General features: G+C 40.0%; 1 protein-coding gene across 1 annotated transcript in view; it reads left to right on the forward strand.

Moving 5' to 3' along the window:
- Window positions 1–14,933, forward strand: part of plxnb1b (plexin b1b) — a 93,150-nt gene that overhangs the window by 52,075 nt on the left and 26,142 nt on the right. Inside the window, exons 18-28 of the mRNA XM_019890583.1 lie at window positions 2,403–2,579; window positions 2,693–2,885; window positions 3,033–3,275; window positions 6,646–6,825; window positions 6,946–7,094; window positions 8,158–8,258; window positions 9,312–9,529; window positions 9,609–9,787; window positions 9,867–9,933; window positions 11,296–11,442; window positions 11,556–11,721. Of these exons, the coding sequence (XP_019746142.1) occupies window positions 2,403–2,579; window positions 2,693–2,885; window positions 3,033–3,275; window positions 6,646–6,825; window positions 6,946–7,094; window positions 8,158–8,258; window positions 9,312–9,529; window positions 9,609–9,787; window positions 9,867–9,933; window positions 11,296–11,442; window positions 11,556–11,721 (1,820 nt within the window). The remainder of the gene's footprint in view (window positions 1–2,402; window positions 2,580–2,692; window positions 2,886–3,032; window positions 3,276–6,645; window positions 6,826–6,945; window positions 7,095–8,157; window positions 8,259–9,311; window positions 9,530–9,608; window positions 9,788–9,866; window positions 9,934–11,295; window positions 11,443–11,555; window positions 11,722–14,933) is intronic.

The following is a 14,933-nucleotide window of genomic DNA, read 5'->3' on the forward strand; positions in this document are numbered from 1 at the left end:
TATATATAAATGACACATACATGGGGACCGACTAAAAAAGGTGTTTAAAAATATATTTACAGGGCCAGTGCTGGCTCCGGTAGAACCCTGTTGATCCACCTCCCAAAAAGGCTTAATGTAGAACCCCCGTTATAGTTGCTAATTACTTTCCCCCAAAAAATAATTGAATTTGAAACTGAACTTAATAATTCATAATGCGTTACCAGAGAAAGTAATTATTGCGTTATTTGTTTGAAAAAAAACATTGAATTTTTTGCTAGGGGTTTTAGATGGGTACTTTATTCAGTATATTTATTTTACTTTAAACTACAGGGTGTCCACAAAGTCTCTTTACCATTTCAAATATGTATTAAAAATGCAATTGATTAGATATTTTACCCAGATTTGTTCTATTGTATTCAGCGTTTATTAAAGGGTTTTTTTTTACCTCTTTTAATACACTTCTACATGGGTACCATTAGTTGCACGAAGCACATCAAGACAGTACTCGATTTCTTGCCGTGTTTGCTGTAGCATAGCCTCATCATTTGTGGCAATGGCATCAGTCGTCCTTTGCTTTAGGTCAGTAATGTCCCTTATCTTTGTTCGATACGCGATATCTTTAACATAGCCCCAGAGAAAGAAGTCCAGGGGAGTGATATCTGGTGAACATGGCGGCCAAGGAATTGGTCCATCCCTCCCAATACACCGATCTGGAAATGTTTGATTGAAGAACCCACGAACATGCAGCCCCCAATGTGGTGGTGCACCATCTTGCTGAAAAATGATGGTTGGTTGAAGGTCATTCAGTTGTGGTGCCACATATTCAGTTAAAAGGTCAAGGTAAACATTTGCAGAAATTGATGTCTCGTTGAAGAAAAATGTACTAATTATTCGATTGCGCATGATCCCACACCACAAATGCAATGCGATAAAAAACTTTCATAAACACTGAATACAATAGAACAAATCTGAATAAAATATCTAATCAATTGCATTTTTAATACATTTTTGAAATGCTAAAGAGACTTTATGGACACCCTGTATAACCTGTAGACATACTATAGCCACCCCAAATAAAGTCTTTTCTTCACTACGGTTGTACTACTAAAAGTTTTAACAGTAGGTGCTTTAAATTCAATGTCATAGTGTAAAAAAAATAAATAAATGGTCACAGCTTCCAGACATTGGTAACATTGGAAACACGCAGCCAGAAATGCTCAGTTTACATTCACTCGGATCGCAATATTAGGCTTGTATGACTATATTTCCCATGGTTCTTAGACATGGAGACAAGAAGTAGTTCTCGTTCCAGCCTGACGCAAGCATGGACACATTCTAGCGACTAGAAGTGGATGAGAATGCAAACATAATTCCAAGGAATTTGAATTTCAGATGACCAACTGAAAGCCAACATCCATCCACACATAAGGCACATTAATTTTTGGGAAAGTTGAAGGATTTTGAGTGCACCGTAGTGTCCGAAAATACAGTAGAATACCCGTTACGAAAATAAATAAATAAATAAATAAAAGTACCGTATTTTTCGCACTATAAGGTGCACCTAAAAGCGTTCAATTTTCTCAAAAGCCAACAGTGCGCCCTATAATCTGCCGAATATAAAGAGACTGGAACTCGCTTTACATTCCCCATTGAGCTGTTTCCCTGTTAGTGTTCCTATACCATCTAGTGGTGATTATTAGCAGGAACCAATTGTAACCTAAGAGGGTTCTGCCCGAAACTAATTGACATATGCATTCGCCAACACACACTCAAACAGACAATTACTTTGTGAGCTCTGCGCAGCCATTATGAAACGAAAATAATACCAAAAGCAAAGTTAACTACTGACTCAATGAAGGAAGAAGGAGACAAGCAAGACTTCTGAGGATATTTAGCCCCTTGTGGATGTGAGCCCACGAGGTTTGTGTGCCTTTTTGTTGAATCAATTGTCTTTATAACCTTTGTCTTTCATTTATTGTTTTGTAATGCCATTTGTATTTATATGTTTCATGTCCATGTTTGTGACCAGTTCTAATGGCTTTGTTACAGCTGCAGCAGTTTTGAAGGGTCTGTATAAATAAAGCTGTATTATATTGTATTGTATTATATTCCAGTAGCATAGCACCATCCAGTGGATCCATAGCGCAACCGCAGCCACATTGTAGCTTCTATCTGCCTTATAATGCAGTGCGCTCTATACTATATATGAGAGCAGTTGTAAAATAGGCCATGAATTGAAGGTGCGCCTTATAATCCAAAGCGCTTTATAGTGGAGATAAATATATTATATAATACTTATAATATTGCTGCTCCCATCATTGTATGTGAGGCACACACAAATATGCAGTTGTAAAATGGTGACTATTACTGGGTCTGCAGTTGTGAAAATCAATCGCGTGTCCTGTGTATCTCCTCCTCAGGGTGTCAGAGGTTCAAAGCTCCAGTCTTCAATGTGTGACAGGTAGCAGCAACAAGACTGGAAATCATCAGGTCACTTTACATTATGGCCGCAGCCTACGCCACCTTCACGGCTCATCTTACTACTACACTCACAACCCCAATATCACCCACTCCAAGCCAGCTAAGAGCTTCCTGAGGTAACTCTAAAAATAGGTCATTCATCGCTCCTCTTTAACTGTTTCCCCTGATAAGCTGCTCATTTCTGTCATTTGAAGAGATGGGAATTTTACATTATCGTTCTCCTGTTTAGTGGTGGTCGACTGATCTATGTGTGGGGCCACAACCTGGACGTAGTGCAAGAACCCCAGATGGTTGTGACTGTGTCACCCTACGATTCCATCCAGAAAAATAGGAGTAGCGGAAGGAAAAAGCGCAGAAGCAGTTCTACCAAAATGGTTCCTGGCCCAGTTTGTCCTGGAGATCTGCTGTGCTCTGTCAAACAGGTGTGTGTGTGTGTGTGTGTGTGTGTGTGTGTGTGTGTGTGTGTGTGTGTGTGCGTGTGCGTGTGTGTATAGACACATGCATGCGCCTTTGCGAGCAAAATGTGGCAGTAATTAAATTTTATTATTATTTTTTTTTCATTTTATCAGTATGCAGAACATTGTGAGGTAAATTCCTCTTCCCTGATCCTGTGCCGATCCCCTATGGTGGACTCGTCGGTTTGGGGGTCTAAGGTCACTGTGGAGTTTCTTCTCGACAACCTGCGCTTTGACGTCAACACTGTGAACCCACAAGCCTTCATCTATGAGCCCAACCCTGTCCTGCACCCGCTAAATCAGCAGGACCCTCTGAAGGCATATCGCTACAATCCTGGCAGCTTCATCCAGCTCGAGGTCAGATAACTTGAAGTTAAATATAAAGAGATACTGTCGCTATTTATTCATAGTAAGCTATTTGTGACAATACATAGTATGCCAGGTACCTTACTGCTGATAGCTGTTTGCTTTAGCTGAAGTCAGACGTCAAACTGGTACAACTTTGATGCATTTTTTTTTCCAATTGCTTTGCACGTGACCAAATTCACACATAATCAAGTTTTGCTCATTAAAAATTTGACAGACAAGTTGTTCGGGATGCAAATCATTCTTAAAATCTTGCGATATGATATCTTCTCAGTATTAAGGCCACGGTATGGTATTATTGTAAAACTATTGTAAAACTAACCAGTGCTTCAGCGGAAAATGCCATAATGTGAAAAATTAAATGTCAGAAATGTTAACCTGGAAAAAGAGGTTAACACTACGATGAAAATGTCAAACACACGGGTCAGTTGCGAGACTAAATAAACATTATGGAGCAAAGTATTTTGTCAACAATTGCAATGAGTATCTCTTCCCATCAAACATGAAAATCAGTACATGAACATGTCTAACAAATGATTTCAAAATATGTGCATCATGCAAAGTCTTTCATAAACCTAAAAACCAGAATAAACTTGAGGTTGTCAGAACATCTGCGACATGAAGCAAACTATTCGCTAAATCATCATTCTTATTCTGTATATGGAACTATCAAAACAGCATATGAAAAAAAATCTAATTAAAAAAATGTTTTGGCCATTTAAAATTTCCAAAATATTCCCAAACTAGGACCTTCTCCGCTCTCTTATCAACACTTTACTATGAGTTACTCAAGGGGCCGTTTTAAACAAAATATTAATTAATGTTTTCAAGCATGAAAAAGCTGAAAGCTTTGATTCTCACAACTGCAGAACCAGTAATAGTCACCATTTTACAACTGCATATTTGCGTGTGCCTCACATACAGTGATGGGAGCAACAATATTATAGTATTATATTATAAGTACTGTATTATCTGCACTATAAAGCGCTTTGGATTATAAGGCGCACCTTCAATTCATGCCCTATTTTAAAACTATTTTCATATATAGGGCGCACTGCATTATAAGGCGGACAGAAGCTACAATGTAGCTGCGGTTGCGCTATGGATCCACTGTGTGTGTGTGTGTGTGTGTGTGTGTGTGTGTGTGTGTGTGTGTGTGTGTGTGTGTGTGTGTGTGTGTGTGTATACGCATGCACACACACACAAACACACACACACACACGTTATGTTTCTTGGCCGTTAATTTGTGTTTATTAAATTGATCTGTGGCTGTGTCCAGATTCACAGGCTGCATCCTGCAGAGGCCGCATTTTTGGCAGCATAGCTGGCAGTGTCGATGTGCAGTTGTGTGTGTGGTGTAGTTTGTGTCGACCCCTATAGCTATTTGTACTGCTATCTTTCGTGTTTAGCGCACCGTGTCCGGGATCTTTTCCCTTGCTATTAGAATGGGCTGATGAAGCCTTGTGAAGCGTTTGAGGCCTTTGCCATATGGATTTGGAAAAAAAAACAAGTCTAAGCCTTTTAAGATAGACCACACTAATGACATCTGGTGGTCAGCTAGAGTCATAGCATCTACAATCCTGATTGTAGATGCCATGACTCTAGTGATTCACCAAAATTTATTTCCATGCCAACCTAACACAAATACATTCAGTCTTACACTTGCGTCTCTTGCACTGCTTCAAAATAAAAGGAGCACCTAAACGATGTTTTAGTTTGACTTCATAAAGGCTCTGAGGGCTGGTCAGAGACTACGAATGGGTTGCAGCCCGCAGGCCCTACTTTGCACTGTTGCACAGGGGTGCTGTATGTTCATCCATGAGGTCGCAAATTCAAAAAAAAAAAAAAAAATAGTACCAAGCCACAGGCACTCATTCTTTTTGATTTGACTTTTTATTAGGTCTCCCATAGGAGAAACTTGTCTCGGAGGACAGTCCCTCTGTGCTGCTACATACATTGAGCAAAAAACATACACATACACAGCACAACATAATTAGGACAATTACATACAAGACAAGACAAGACAGTATACACTCTACACACATTGAACACTACATTACAGTCGTATGCACCCCCTCACCCCCACCACACATGTCCTTCCGCTTGTCTGTCTGCCTCCCTCTAATTGTTTATTGATTAAAATGATAGCCTGCAGTACAAATGAGTTTTTATACCGGTTTAATTTGCAGAGAAGAGGCCTATACCTCTTTCCTGAGTTTAGGAACTCAAATTGGGAGTGTAGCACATGAGAAGGATTGTTTAAAATGTTGTTTGCCTGTTGTTCTCATTTGAGAACCACACCAAAATTATGTGCACTCCTAAAAAAAGTATAATTAATTTAAATCATGGGTGGAGCGGGGGGGGGGGGCATTATATTTGGTCATCATATTTATGATGTCTCCTCGACTTTCACCACGCAAGGTGACAAAAATCTCAAGTAAAACACAGGCTGCATTGCTTATGTTAAACTAAACTACTGATGCGTTTGAAATTACATCGGACAAACTGGGCCATTGGAATTTGTACATTTGGATACGAATTCTCGTCACCCTACTGCCTGGTATCGGATCCCCAACTCACCAGAGCAGATGAATCTGACAAGGTCGACATAGGATTCATGGTATCTGCTACACACATAAACACTATCGTTGCACATTTTGCTGTATGTTTGTAAGACCGGGAATCGCTGGGATTACGCAATTTTGGGGGGTATGGTGTTACATGCTCTTAATTCTGATTCTCTGTGGCACTTGAATACTGTTGCCGTGGGTGCGCGTCACCTCACACTGTAAAAAATTTGGTTTTTGCTCAAGACAAAAGAGAGAACAATTTTTTGGAGATTTTTTTTTTCTCCTTAACAAGATTCATCTAATTAGCATGTAGAATGTATTCAACACTGGCTGAATTGAAACATACTAAAAAATATAAAATAGATACAACTTTTTTTTTTTTTTTTAAGACAATGCCCTCTTTTTTTTTACAGTGTGGGGTTTTCGGCAATAGTGAAGTGCTATTTTTTATTTACATAATACAATATATAATAATTTATATAAATGTGTTGTTTATATTTGAGTTCATACACAAATGTAAGTAAGTTTTGATGGGTGATTGGCATTCACGACAAATTACGATTTCCTCATGGATTACGAATGTTGATCAGGTCACCATTTTTTCAAGTTATTGTTGAGCCATTATTTTAAATCAGAATCCGACAGTGGCTTCTTAGTCTCTCCCTCTCTCTCTCTCTCTCTCTCTCTCAAAATTATTTTTATATTTTTTAAGCTTGACCCACAAGAACCCCACCCCCAAGCACAAAAAGCCCATTTGCGGCCCTGATTACAATCAATGTTGTTTTTCTTAGGGAGAAAATCTCGACCTCGCCATCAGCAAGGAAGAGGTGGTTGTGTTAATCGGGGAAGGCGTGTGTGCTGTCAAGACACTTACTCGAAACCATCTGTATTGTGAACCGCCACCTCATCAGCCTGCATCCGGAACTAATGGCAAGAAACGTGAGGGTTCGGACAACCTGCCCGAATTCACCGTGAGTCCTCCATAAATCTTTTGATCATACTTCAAATTCTTTTGAAAATCACAGCTCCTGTCAAGCAACATTTCATGTAATTTGCCTCGTATGGTGTAATTAATGTTTTACGTTTGCCAGGTCCATATAGGAAATTTAAACTTCTCCCTGGGTAAAGTTCAGTATGATGATCTCAGCCTGGCCACCTTTCCCCTGGAAGCTCAGATTGGAGTCGGAGTCGGAGCATCCATTGTGGCACTCATTGTCCTTATCATCGTACTTGTTTACAGGTTTGTCGTTGAATTGGTAGAAGGCAGCTGTAACATATGGAGCACTGTACAAACAAGAGAGCTTGAGTCCCCGTTTTTATGACTGACTTGTGACTTCACCTGACAAAAACTTGCATTTCGGAGTTTTAGAAATCAGACTTGACTTCACTTGAGACATGACAGACTTGAATGCTCAGGGGTTGACAATGCGTCCAATCTGCTCGCAAACTCTCCCATTTTTTTCAATCTGTGCTGGTTAAAAATTGTATCCAGGGAAGGCACTGCAAGCTTTGTGGCTGTCTGGCAGACTTCACACCAAAGACGGAACGCGCGTCAGGTTAAAACATTCCTGTAGAAATTAAATAAATAAATGCCTAACTCTGGATGTGGACTTTGACAGCAAGGGTAAAAAAGTTGCGTCCACAAGCCGCAAATTATACTCTAATTAAACTCGAAAATGATTCTGAATTGAAGCGCATTATCTTTCGTTATACTTACAGGTTAAATAAATTGGCCAATAAAATCCCTCATTGGAACTTATTGGTCTCTCATGCCGAAGACTAGATAAAACTGCAATAATGCAGTAACTTGACCTATCATGGGACTTGACTTGTGCGATAAACTGTGACTAGACTTGCACAAGATAAAGTCATCCAGGACTTTCTTGAGACTTGAAGGTGGAGACTTGATACTTGAGGCACAGGTGTGACTTTTTTATCATTGGTACATACTGTAGCATGCAGCAATATCTAAGAGGAATGTCATTCAGTTTCCCAAATGTAAGCAACACAATGATTTTCTTTCACATTTCAGTGATTTTCTATATTTACAGGTTATGATTTAAAGTGTTATTTAAAAATCATTTCTGCTAAACTTTTGCAATTGTATTGCCATCTAATCATCATGCAATCTTAAGTCATGATGCCAGGCCAGGCAAATCTCCAGATTTGTTTTGATTGAGCTTTAACCCTGACCCCAACTTGTTCCATATGCTGAAGTGAACCATCTCGAGTCAACTTGACGAGAGTGCTATAATTAGATGGAAACCTGCATTGTCCTCTTGTCGTCTTTCTCTGTTTGTCAGGAGAAAGAGCAAGCAGGCTTTAAGAGACTACAAAAAGGTTCAGATTCAACTTGAAAACCTTGAAACCAGTGTGAGGGACCGTTGCAAGAAGGAGTTCACAGGTAAGGAAGAGAATGGTGACTACTGTATTGTGTTTTGCACTGGGAAACGTACAGCGTTGCCTCGTGTAAAACATCATTCACACCACTGCTAAAAAGCAGATTGATTTATTTTTTGCTGCAACCGCTGATGCACTTTTCAGCTGTGTATTGAACAGCAAGTACAGTAAAACACCTAAACATAATGAGCACACGAATGCATTTGAAATCTGTTTAAAAAGTTATTTCAATTGAGTTAAATGTGTCAAAGGCGTGTGAAAGGTATAAAACTATTGAAGAAATAGTATCCCTGTCGCAGATACAGTACCGTATTTTCCGCACTATAAGGCGCACCTAAAAGCATTAAATTTTCTCAAAACCCAACAGGGCGCCCTATAATCTGATGCGCCTTATATATGGATCATTGTTCTGATCGTATTGCATTCCTTTTAGCGTAGCTTCAGCTACTGGATGCATAACGCAACCGCAGCCACGATTGTAGCTTCCATTCTATGTGCCTTATAATACGGTACACACATTATATGAAAAGAGTTTTAAAATAGGCCATTCATTGAAGGTTCGCCTTATCCTCCAAAACGCCTTATAGTGTGGAAAATACGGTATTCATTTATAACGGGTGAGCCTGGAAGGTGTTCCACATGATGTTCAGCGGTTCATTATAGTGTTGTAGTGAAGACCACACCAACTGAGAGCAAGATATTATCGAGACAGGAGAGCATCGAGTCCGAGACAAGACCAACACAGTTTGTGGGTCAAGACCGAGACAATTGTATTGTTTTTGAACATATATATATAGACACAAGAGACAAGAAAAAAAAAGAACTAAATGACTGATAGCTTTTTTTTTTCATTACGGTGTCAGCAGAAACAAATTCTGTAGGCGTCGTAGGCTGAGAACGAGTAGAAATGCCTTTCATTGAGAGACCAAAACTCAATTATACAATTTCGTGATTTAATTTTTGGTCCATCATCTCTGCCCACTGTACATATTGTAGATGAAATCTGCCGATGAAATATGATCTGACCTTTCACTCCTGCCCGCTTATTCTGACCCAGACTTGATGACAGAGATGATGGATATGTCAAGTGACCTCGTTGGCTCTGGCATCCCATTCCTTGATTACCGGATGTACGCCGAACGCATTTTCTTCCCTGGCCACCGGGAGTCACCACTGAGGCGAGACCTGGACGTTCAGGAGTGTCGCAGACAGACAGTGGAGCAGGGTCTGGTCCAACTATCTAACCTCCTCAACAGTAAACTCTTCCTGACCAAGGTACTGGAAGCCACATTTCTAGTTGTACATTGAGCAAACTTTGTTTCAGTAAGTGTTGAAATAACCTTTCTCCCAAAAGTTCATTCATACCCTGGAAAGCCAGCGGACTTTCTCTCCCCGAGACCGTGCCTATGTTGCCTCTTTACTTACGGTAGCGCTGCACGGCAAACTGGAATACTTCACTGATATCCTGAAAACCCTCTTGAACGACCTTGTGGAGCAGTACGTGGCCAAGAACCCCAAACTGATGCTGCGGAGGTAAGGGAAGTGAGAAGGAGGTTGTCAATTCAAGTCGTCATTCACATATGCGTTTCAAACTTTATTTTATCTTCTACAGAACTGAGACAGTGGTGGAGAAGCTGCTGACCAACTGGATGTCCATCTGTCTCTATACTTTCCTCAGAGTCAGTCAAAGTCTTGATTTTTTAACTTAGGACGCAGAGTAGTAAGCAAATTTTGTAGCGCCAAAACTGAGCGATGAAAAGCAATTAATACATGGTCAAAAATCTTCATTTCTGAAATGATTGTGACTGTGCACACACACATTGCCACAAGGTCATTTGAGTGAACAAAAACAAACAAAATCACAAAACTAACACTAACAAAGAACATTACTAATAAAACAAAATGAAAATAAAATTGTACAAAAAAACAAACAAAACTACATAAAAAAAACTACTACAGCGAAAATGTAATTCGTTTTCATCAATTAATATAATAAATGAGCTTTCAGGATTCATTTTAGATTTATTTTTAGTTCTGTATTGCTGTATAGCCGTACAGAAGAGGGAACGTCAATAAGTTGTTTGAGAGTTGTACTTTATTATACAATGCTTAGTCACTGAAAAAAAAACATTTAAAACTTATGACCACCATATTTTCCATACTAAAAAGTGCACTGGATTATGAGGAGCACCTTCAATGAATGGCCTATTTTGTCATTTTTTTCATATATTGGAAGCACCGCATTATAAGATGCTCAAGGAAATGCCAACAGAACACGACACTACACTACACCCTGATTTATATAGTGATGATCAGATGTCAGTAAAATTATTTAATAAAGCAGCGACACAGTTCACTTAACCAACAGCAAGTTATAACATTGACTCGTTCATGTTGAACTCTCTTGCCGCTGCTCTATTTCCGTGTTCAACTGTGAAACTGATTGCCTTAAGTTTGAACTCTGCATTGTAAGCATGTCTCTAGTAAGGAGCCATTTTGGGGTTGACATTTGACCGTAATGACCATACACAAGGCGCATTGGATTTTAAGGCACGTGGTGAGCTTTTAAGAAAATGGAAGGCTTTTAGGTGCACCTTTTAGTGTGGAAAATACGGTAAACTAAAACAAAAGCATTTCCAAAAAAATAAAATTAACAAACCTGCTTTAGAAGTGAATTAAAGGTAACTGAGTTTCTAAAAGGAAAGTCAAAGCCAAATAAAATACAACTGGAATGAAAAATCCAAAAGTATTTGTACTTTGGCTCATAGTATGTTGCCATACAGAATTAAGCTGTCATTGTTTTGCACAGTACTAAAAATATAAAAAAAACAACAACAAAAAACCCTCCTGTACCTGTGTTCTTTTCCAGCCAATGATTGTTAAATGACAGAATGTTAGTAACAACCAATTACCTCCACGAAGCAAAGCAAGGGGGACGATAACGTTACACTAGTATTGTTGTTTGGCCTTGTGGGAAGTTTGCGCTTTACTCATAAACATTTTTGAACAAGACATCCAATGATGTGTCTTTGTGTTTACAGGACTCTGCAGGGGAGTGTCTTTACATGCTTTTCAAGGCTATAAAGCACCAGGTGGACAAAGGACCGGTTGATGCTGTCACGGGCAAAGCCAAATACACCCTCAATGACAACCGCCTGTTACGAGAAGACGTGGAGTACAAGACCTTGGTGAGCAGGAACCGTACGATTTCATGTTTCTTTTTAAGATGACCTCAATGGGCATGCCTGTCGTAATGAGATGCATTTCGACCTTTTTCTCTTCTTTTTTTCTGTTTTTGCAGACACTTAATGTGCTGGTCCAGGGTGGTGCAGTGAATGAGTGCCAGCCACTACCTTCCAAAGTGTTGGACTGTGACACCATCACGCAGGTGAAAGAGAAGCTACTGGAACAGGTGTACAAAGGCACCTCTTTCTCTTACCGACCACATACAGACTCATTGGACCTGGGTGAGAATACACTGCTTTATTCGTGCGTACTCTGCATTCTGAATGTGTTCCAAAATGTACAGCGGATTACTATTAAGTTTGTTCCCTATCATATTTACCTTTCAGCCTTCAGAGATGCTCACAAATTCTTTGTGGGATGCATTTTGAGTTGTCCTCACGTGTTGTAGCACGTGAGGTGTGACATACTCAATGATTGGTCATTTGGTGTCTCAGACGCTTCATGACAAGGAAAATCTGGCATGTCAGAATTTATGTTCGTCTTGTCGCATATTGTGCCATGCCCTGTGTCGTTCTGCCATTGGCATTGACCAATTGTGAAACGTCCATCACTGCCAGAGCAGCGCACTGTAGCTCCCTTTCCTCCCGAGATGTCTCGTAGGACACAAGTGTGGGTCTGTGCTGGTGTTATGGTTCAGTTGGCTTCCAGATTAATTGGCTACCGTATCCAGCTGTGGCCGTTGCAGCAGTGTTAGTCAGTAACCTTTTTATTCCTGTGTGCAGATTTTCAACCAAACGTGAAACACAGCAGGCCCTTTGCTACTCAGCTGCAAAAAAATTGTAAACACTGTAATAATATTTAACAACAAAAAAATGGTTGGAGCAGTACTTAAAAACCGTGACACAAAGTGGAGTGATGGCTTCAAGACAGCCGTTTTAACCAATCCACCATGAGTGAAAGCGAACTGCTAAATGTGCGTGCCATTACCAGCTAGTTTGAAATACAGCTACACTACTCACAAAAAGTTTGGGATATTTGGCTTTTGGGTGAAAATTCAGGACAATCCTAAAATGGATTCAAACCTTTACAGGTGAACTTAATGTGACCCAAATGTGTCCCAAATCCTACCTGCAACATTTAGTTTTGACCACCAGGGAGAATATCACTATTTTGTTTTTTTTGTTAATCTCCAAATAATTACAAAATAAAAATAAAATAGAACATCAGGTCCACAAGATAGTGCTTAGGTTAACATATCAAAAACAGCGAGAACACTTTTGTGGGCAATACAAGTACTGAACACTGAACTTGCTTCAGACAATAAAAAATAAATAAAACAGATCCTTAAATCACAGTGCTGTAAGTTAGCACTTCAGAAATAACACTGTTCATTAGTGATGGGCCCTGAAACACCGATGCGTCGATGCACATGCCGAGCTCACAGAGCAATCCCTGCGTCAGTGCGTGTACTGCTTCAAGACGATCACATGACCAATACATGAACTGCGTCAACTCAATCCAGGGGGCATTGACGCCGCAAAAGCCCACCAAACTGTGTTTATAAGGAAGTGCGTCGAGCGACATGATACCGCCTGCCGAAACAAGGCAGACCTCACCCTCGCTCGCTTGTCGTAGTACATGCACATATATTATGGAGTAGCTCCCGGGGAAACGCAAATTGTCCGCCGTGTGGGACCATTTTGATCTCCTTTTGGAGAGTAAGGTATTTATTCAAATCTCCTTGTCTCACCAAGTGCCTCTCAGATTATTGACATGTCTTGTTCCATTCTAATTCAAATCCATTTCAAGGTAACTCTTAGTTTACATTCACATATTTTATTGCAGGTGAAATGTCGACTTTGCCATACAGAAATATATACCATCAAAAGCACCTCTGCAACTACATCTGGCATGTTACTCATCATTATTAGTTTGTTTTTTGGAAACTGTTCTAAATGCCAATTTTGTTAGGTTTAGTTTTTTTAGATGACCTCTGGCAACATTTGGATGATGAGGTAGGGAGAATGGGAAGAAGTCCAACAGCAGATGCTATATCTGAGGTCTAGCGATACATGGCAGAGGGGAATATTGCACGCAGTCAAGACCCGCTGTTATATTGGAGGAACCAACACACTGCTTTTCCAAACCTCTCCCACCTCGCAAAGGAGTTCCTCTGTACACTGGCATCATCAGTGCCATGTCAGATTGTGTTCTCCACAGTAGGGGGAATAGCATGCAAGAAACGCAACAGACTCAAATTCATTTTTTCTGAATAAAGATTTTTGAAGACAAAGCTCACAAGCATCCTCATTCACATAATTTTCACATTGTTCAAACATAATGAATAATACAATATGAATGCATCGATGTCAATGATATTGGATACACTTCGTCATCAAATCACTCAATTCAGTCTGTCAAGTGGGTTGCCTGCAGGGATTTTGAAAGTCCAGCAGGTGTCAGTGGTCAGCGACACAGTATCAACACAATGTGTCATTGTGTTAACACGCTTCATGGCGCCTCATGGACCCATCACTACTGTTCATCATTACAAAATAAAGTGCTGAGATAAACATCAACCACTTCTCATAGGCCACAGAGGACACAGCAGCTATGCTGACTTCATCCCTCGTACACGGGGTGTTCTCTTCGAGTTTAGTTTGGTGAAGAGCTTTGCTATGGCTAGCTAAATTGCTAAGGCTTTCGGTGCTAACGTTAGCTGTGGATGCACTCGCGATTGGGTGCTTTGCATTAATGTGGGTAGCTAAACTTGGGCTGCTTCAGTGGTCAGCAAACTCCTTACAAATTAGTCACAACACTCTACTTTTATCAATAGTGTTGTCAGGGCATTTTTGAAAAGTAAATTTTCGATTCATTGTGCTGAGAACTCTCACATGCTCCTCCATTTTCACCTCCCCTCTCCTCACCGCTCCTTACTTAGCCCGCCCAACTTCCTAGGATTTTTACTTGTTCATCTTCAATTGTGTGGTTTGTTTATTTTAAGTGTGCGTATACTGCACTTTTGTTATCATTGGTTTTCCATTTGTGTTGATAGTCTTTTCTTGAGTGTTTGTTTGGTTTCTCCGATGTAATGTTCCTTGCACTCACTTTCTTGGCAACGGATGGAATAAATCAGATTGCATTTTTGGGTGTTGGGAACCCGGTGTACTAGTACACCCCAAAGACCGGGAAAAAATCCTAGGAACAGAAAAGAGATGGTTTGAAAGGGGAGTAAAGGAAGCGATTTTTGTTAAAAAATTTTCACCCTCTCTGAACCGTGAAGGAGGTATCAGATTTAACCTGTCTCCTATTTACAATAACTTGTTGACCAGTAAGGGACATAGACATGCTGATCAGGCTAACTGAAAGTAGCTATTCAGCCTTAGCCCAAACAATAGGCCTAATCAAGACCCAATGAACGGTCACAAGTTATTAAATAGGAGACAGGTCTCCTATTTACAATAACTTGTTGACCAGTAAGGGACATAGACAT

This window comes from Hippocampus comes, unplaced genomic scaffold (assembly GCF_001891065.2).
Source record: "Hippocampus comes isolate QL1 unplaced genomic scaffold, H_comes_QL1_v1.1 scaffold438, whole genome shotgun sequence".
NCBI lineage: Eukaryota > Metazoa > Chordata > Actinopteri > Syngnathiformes > Syngnathidae > Hippocampus > Hippocampus comes.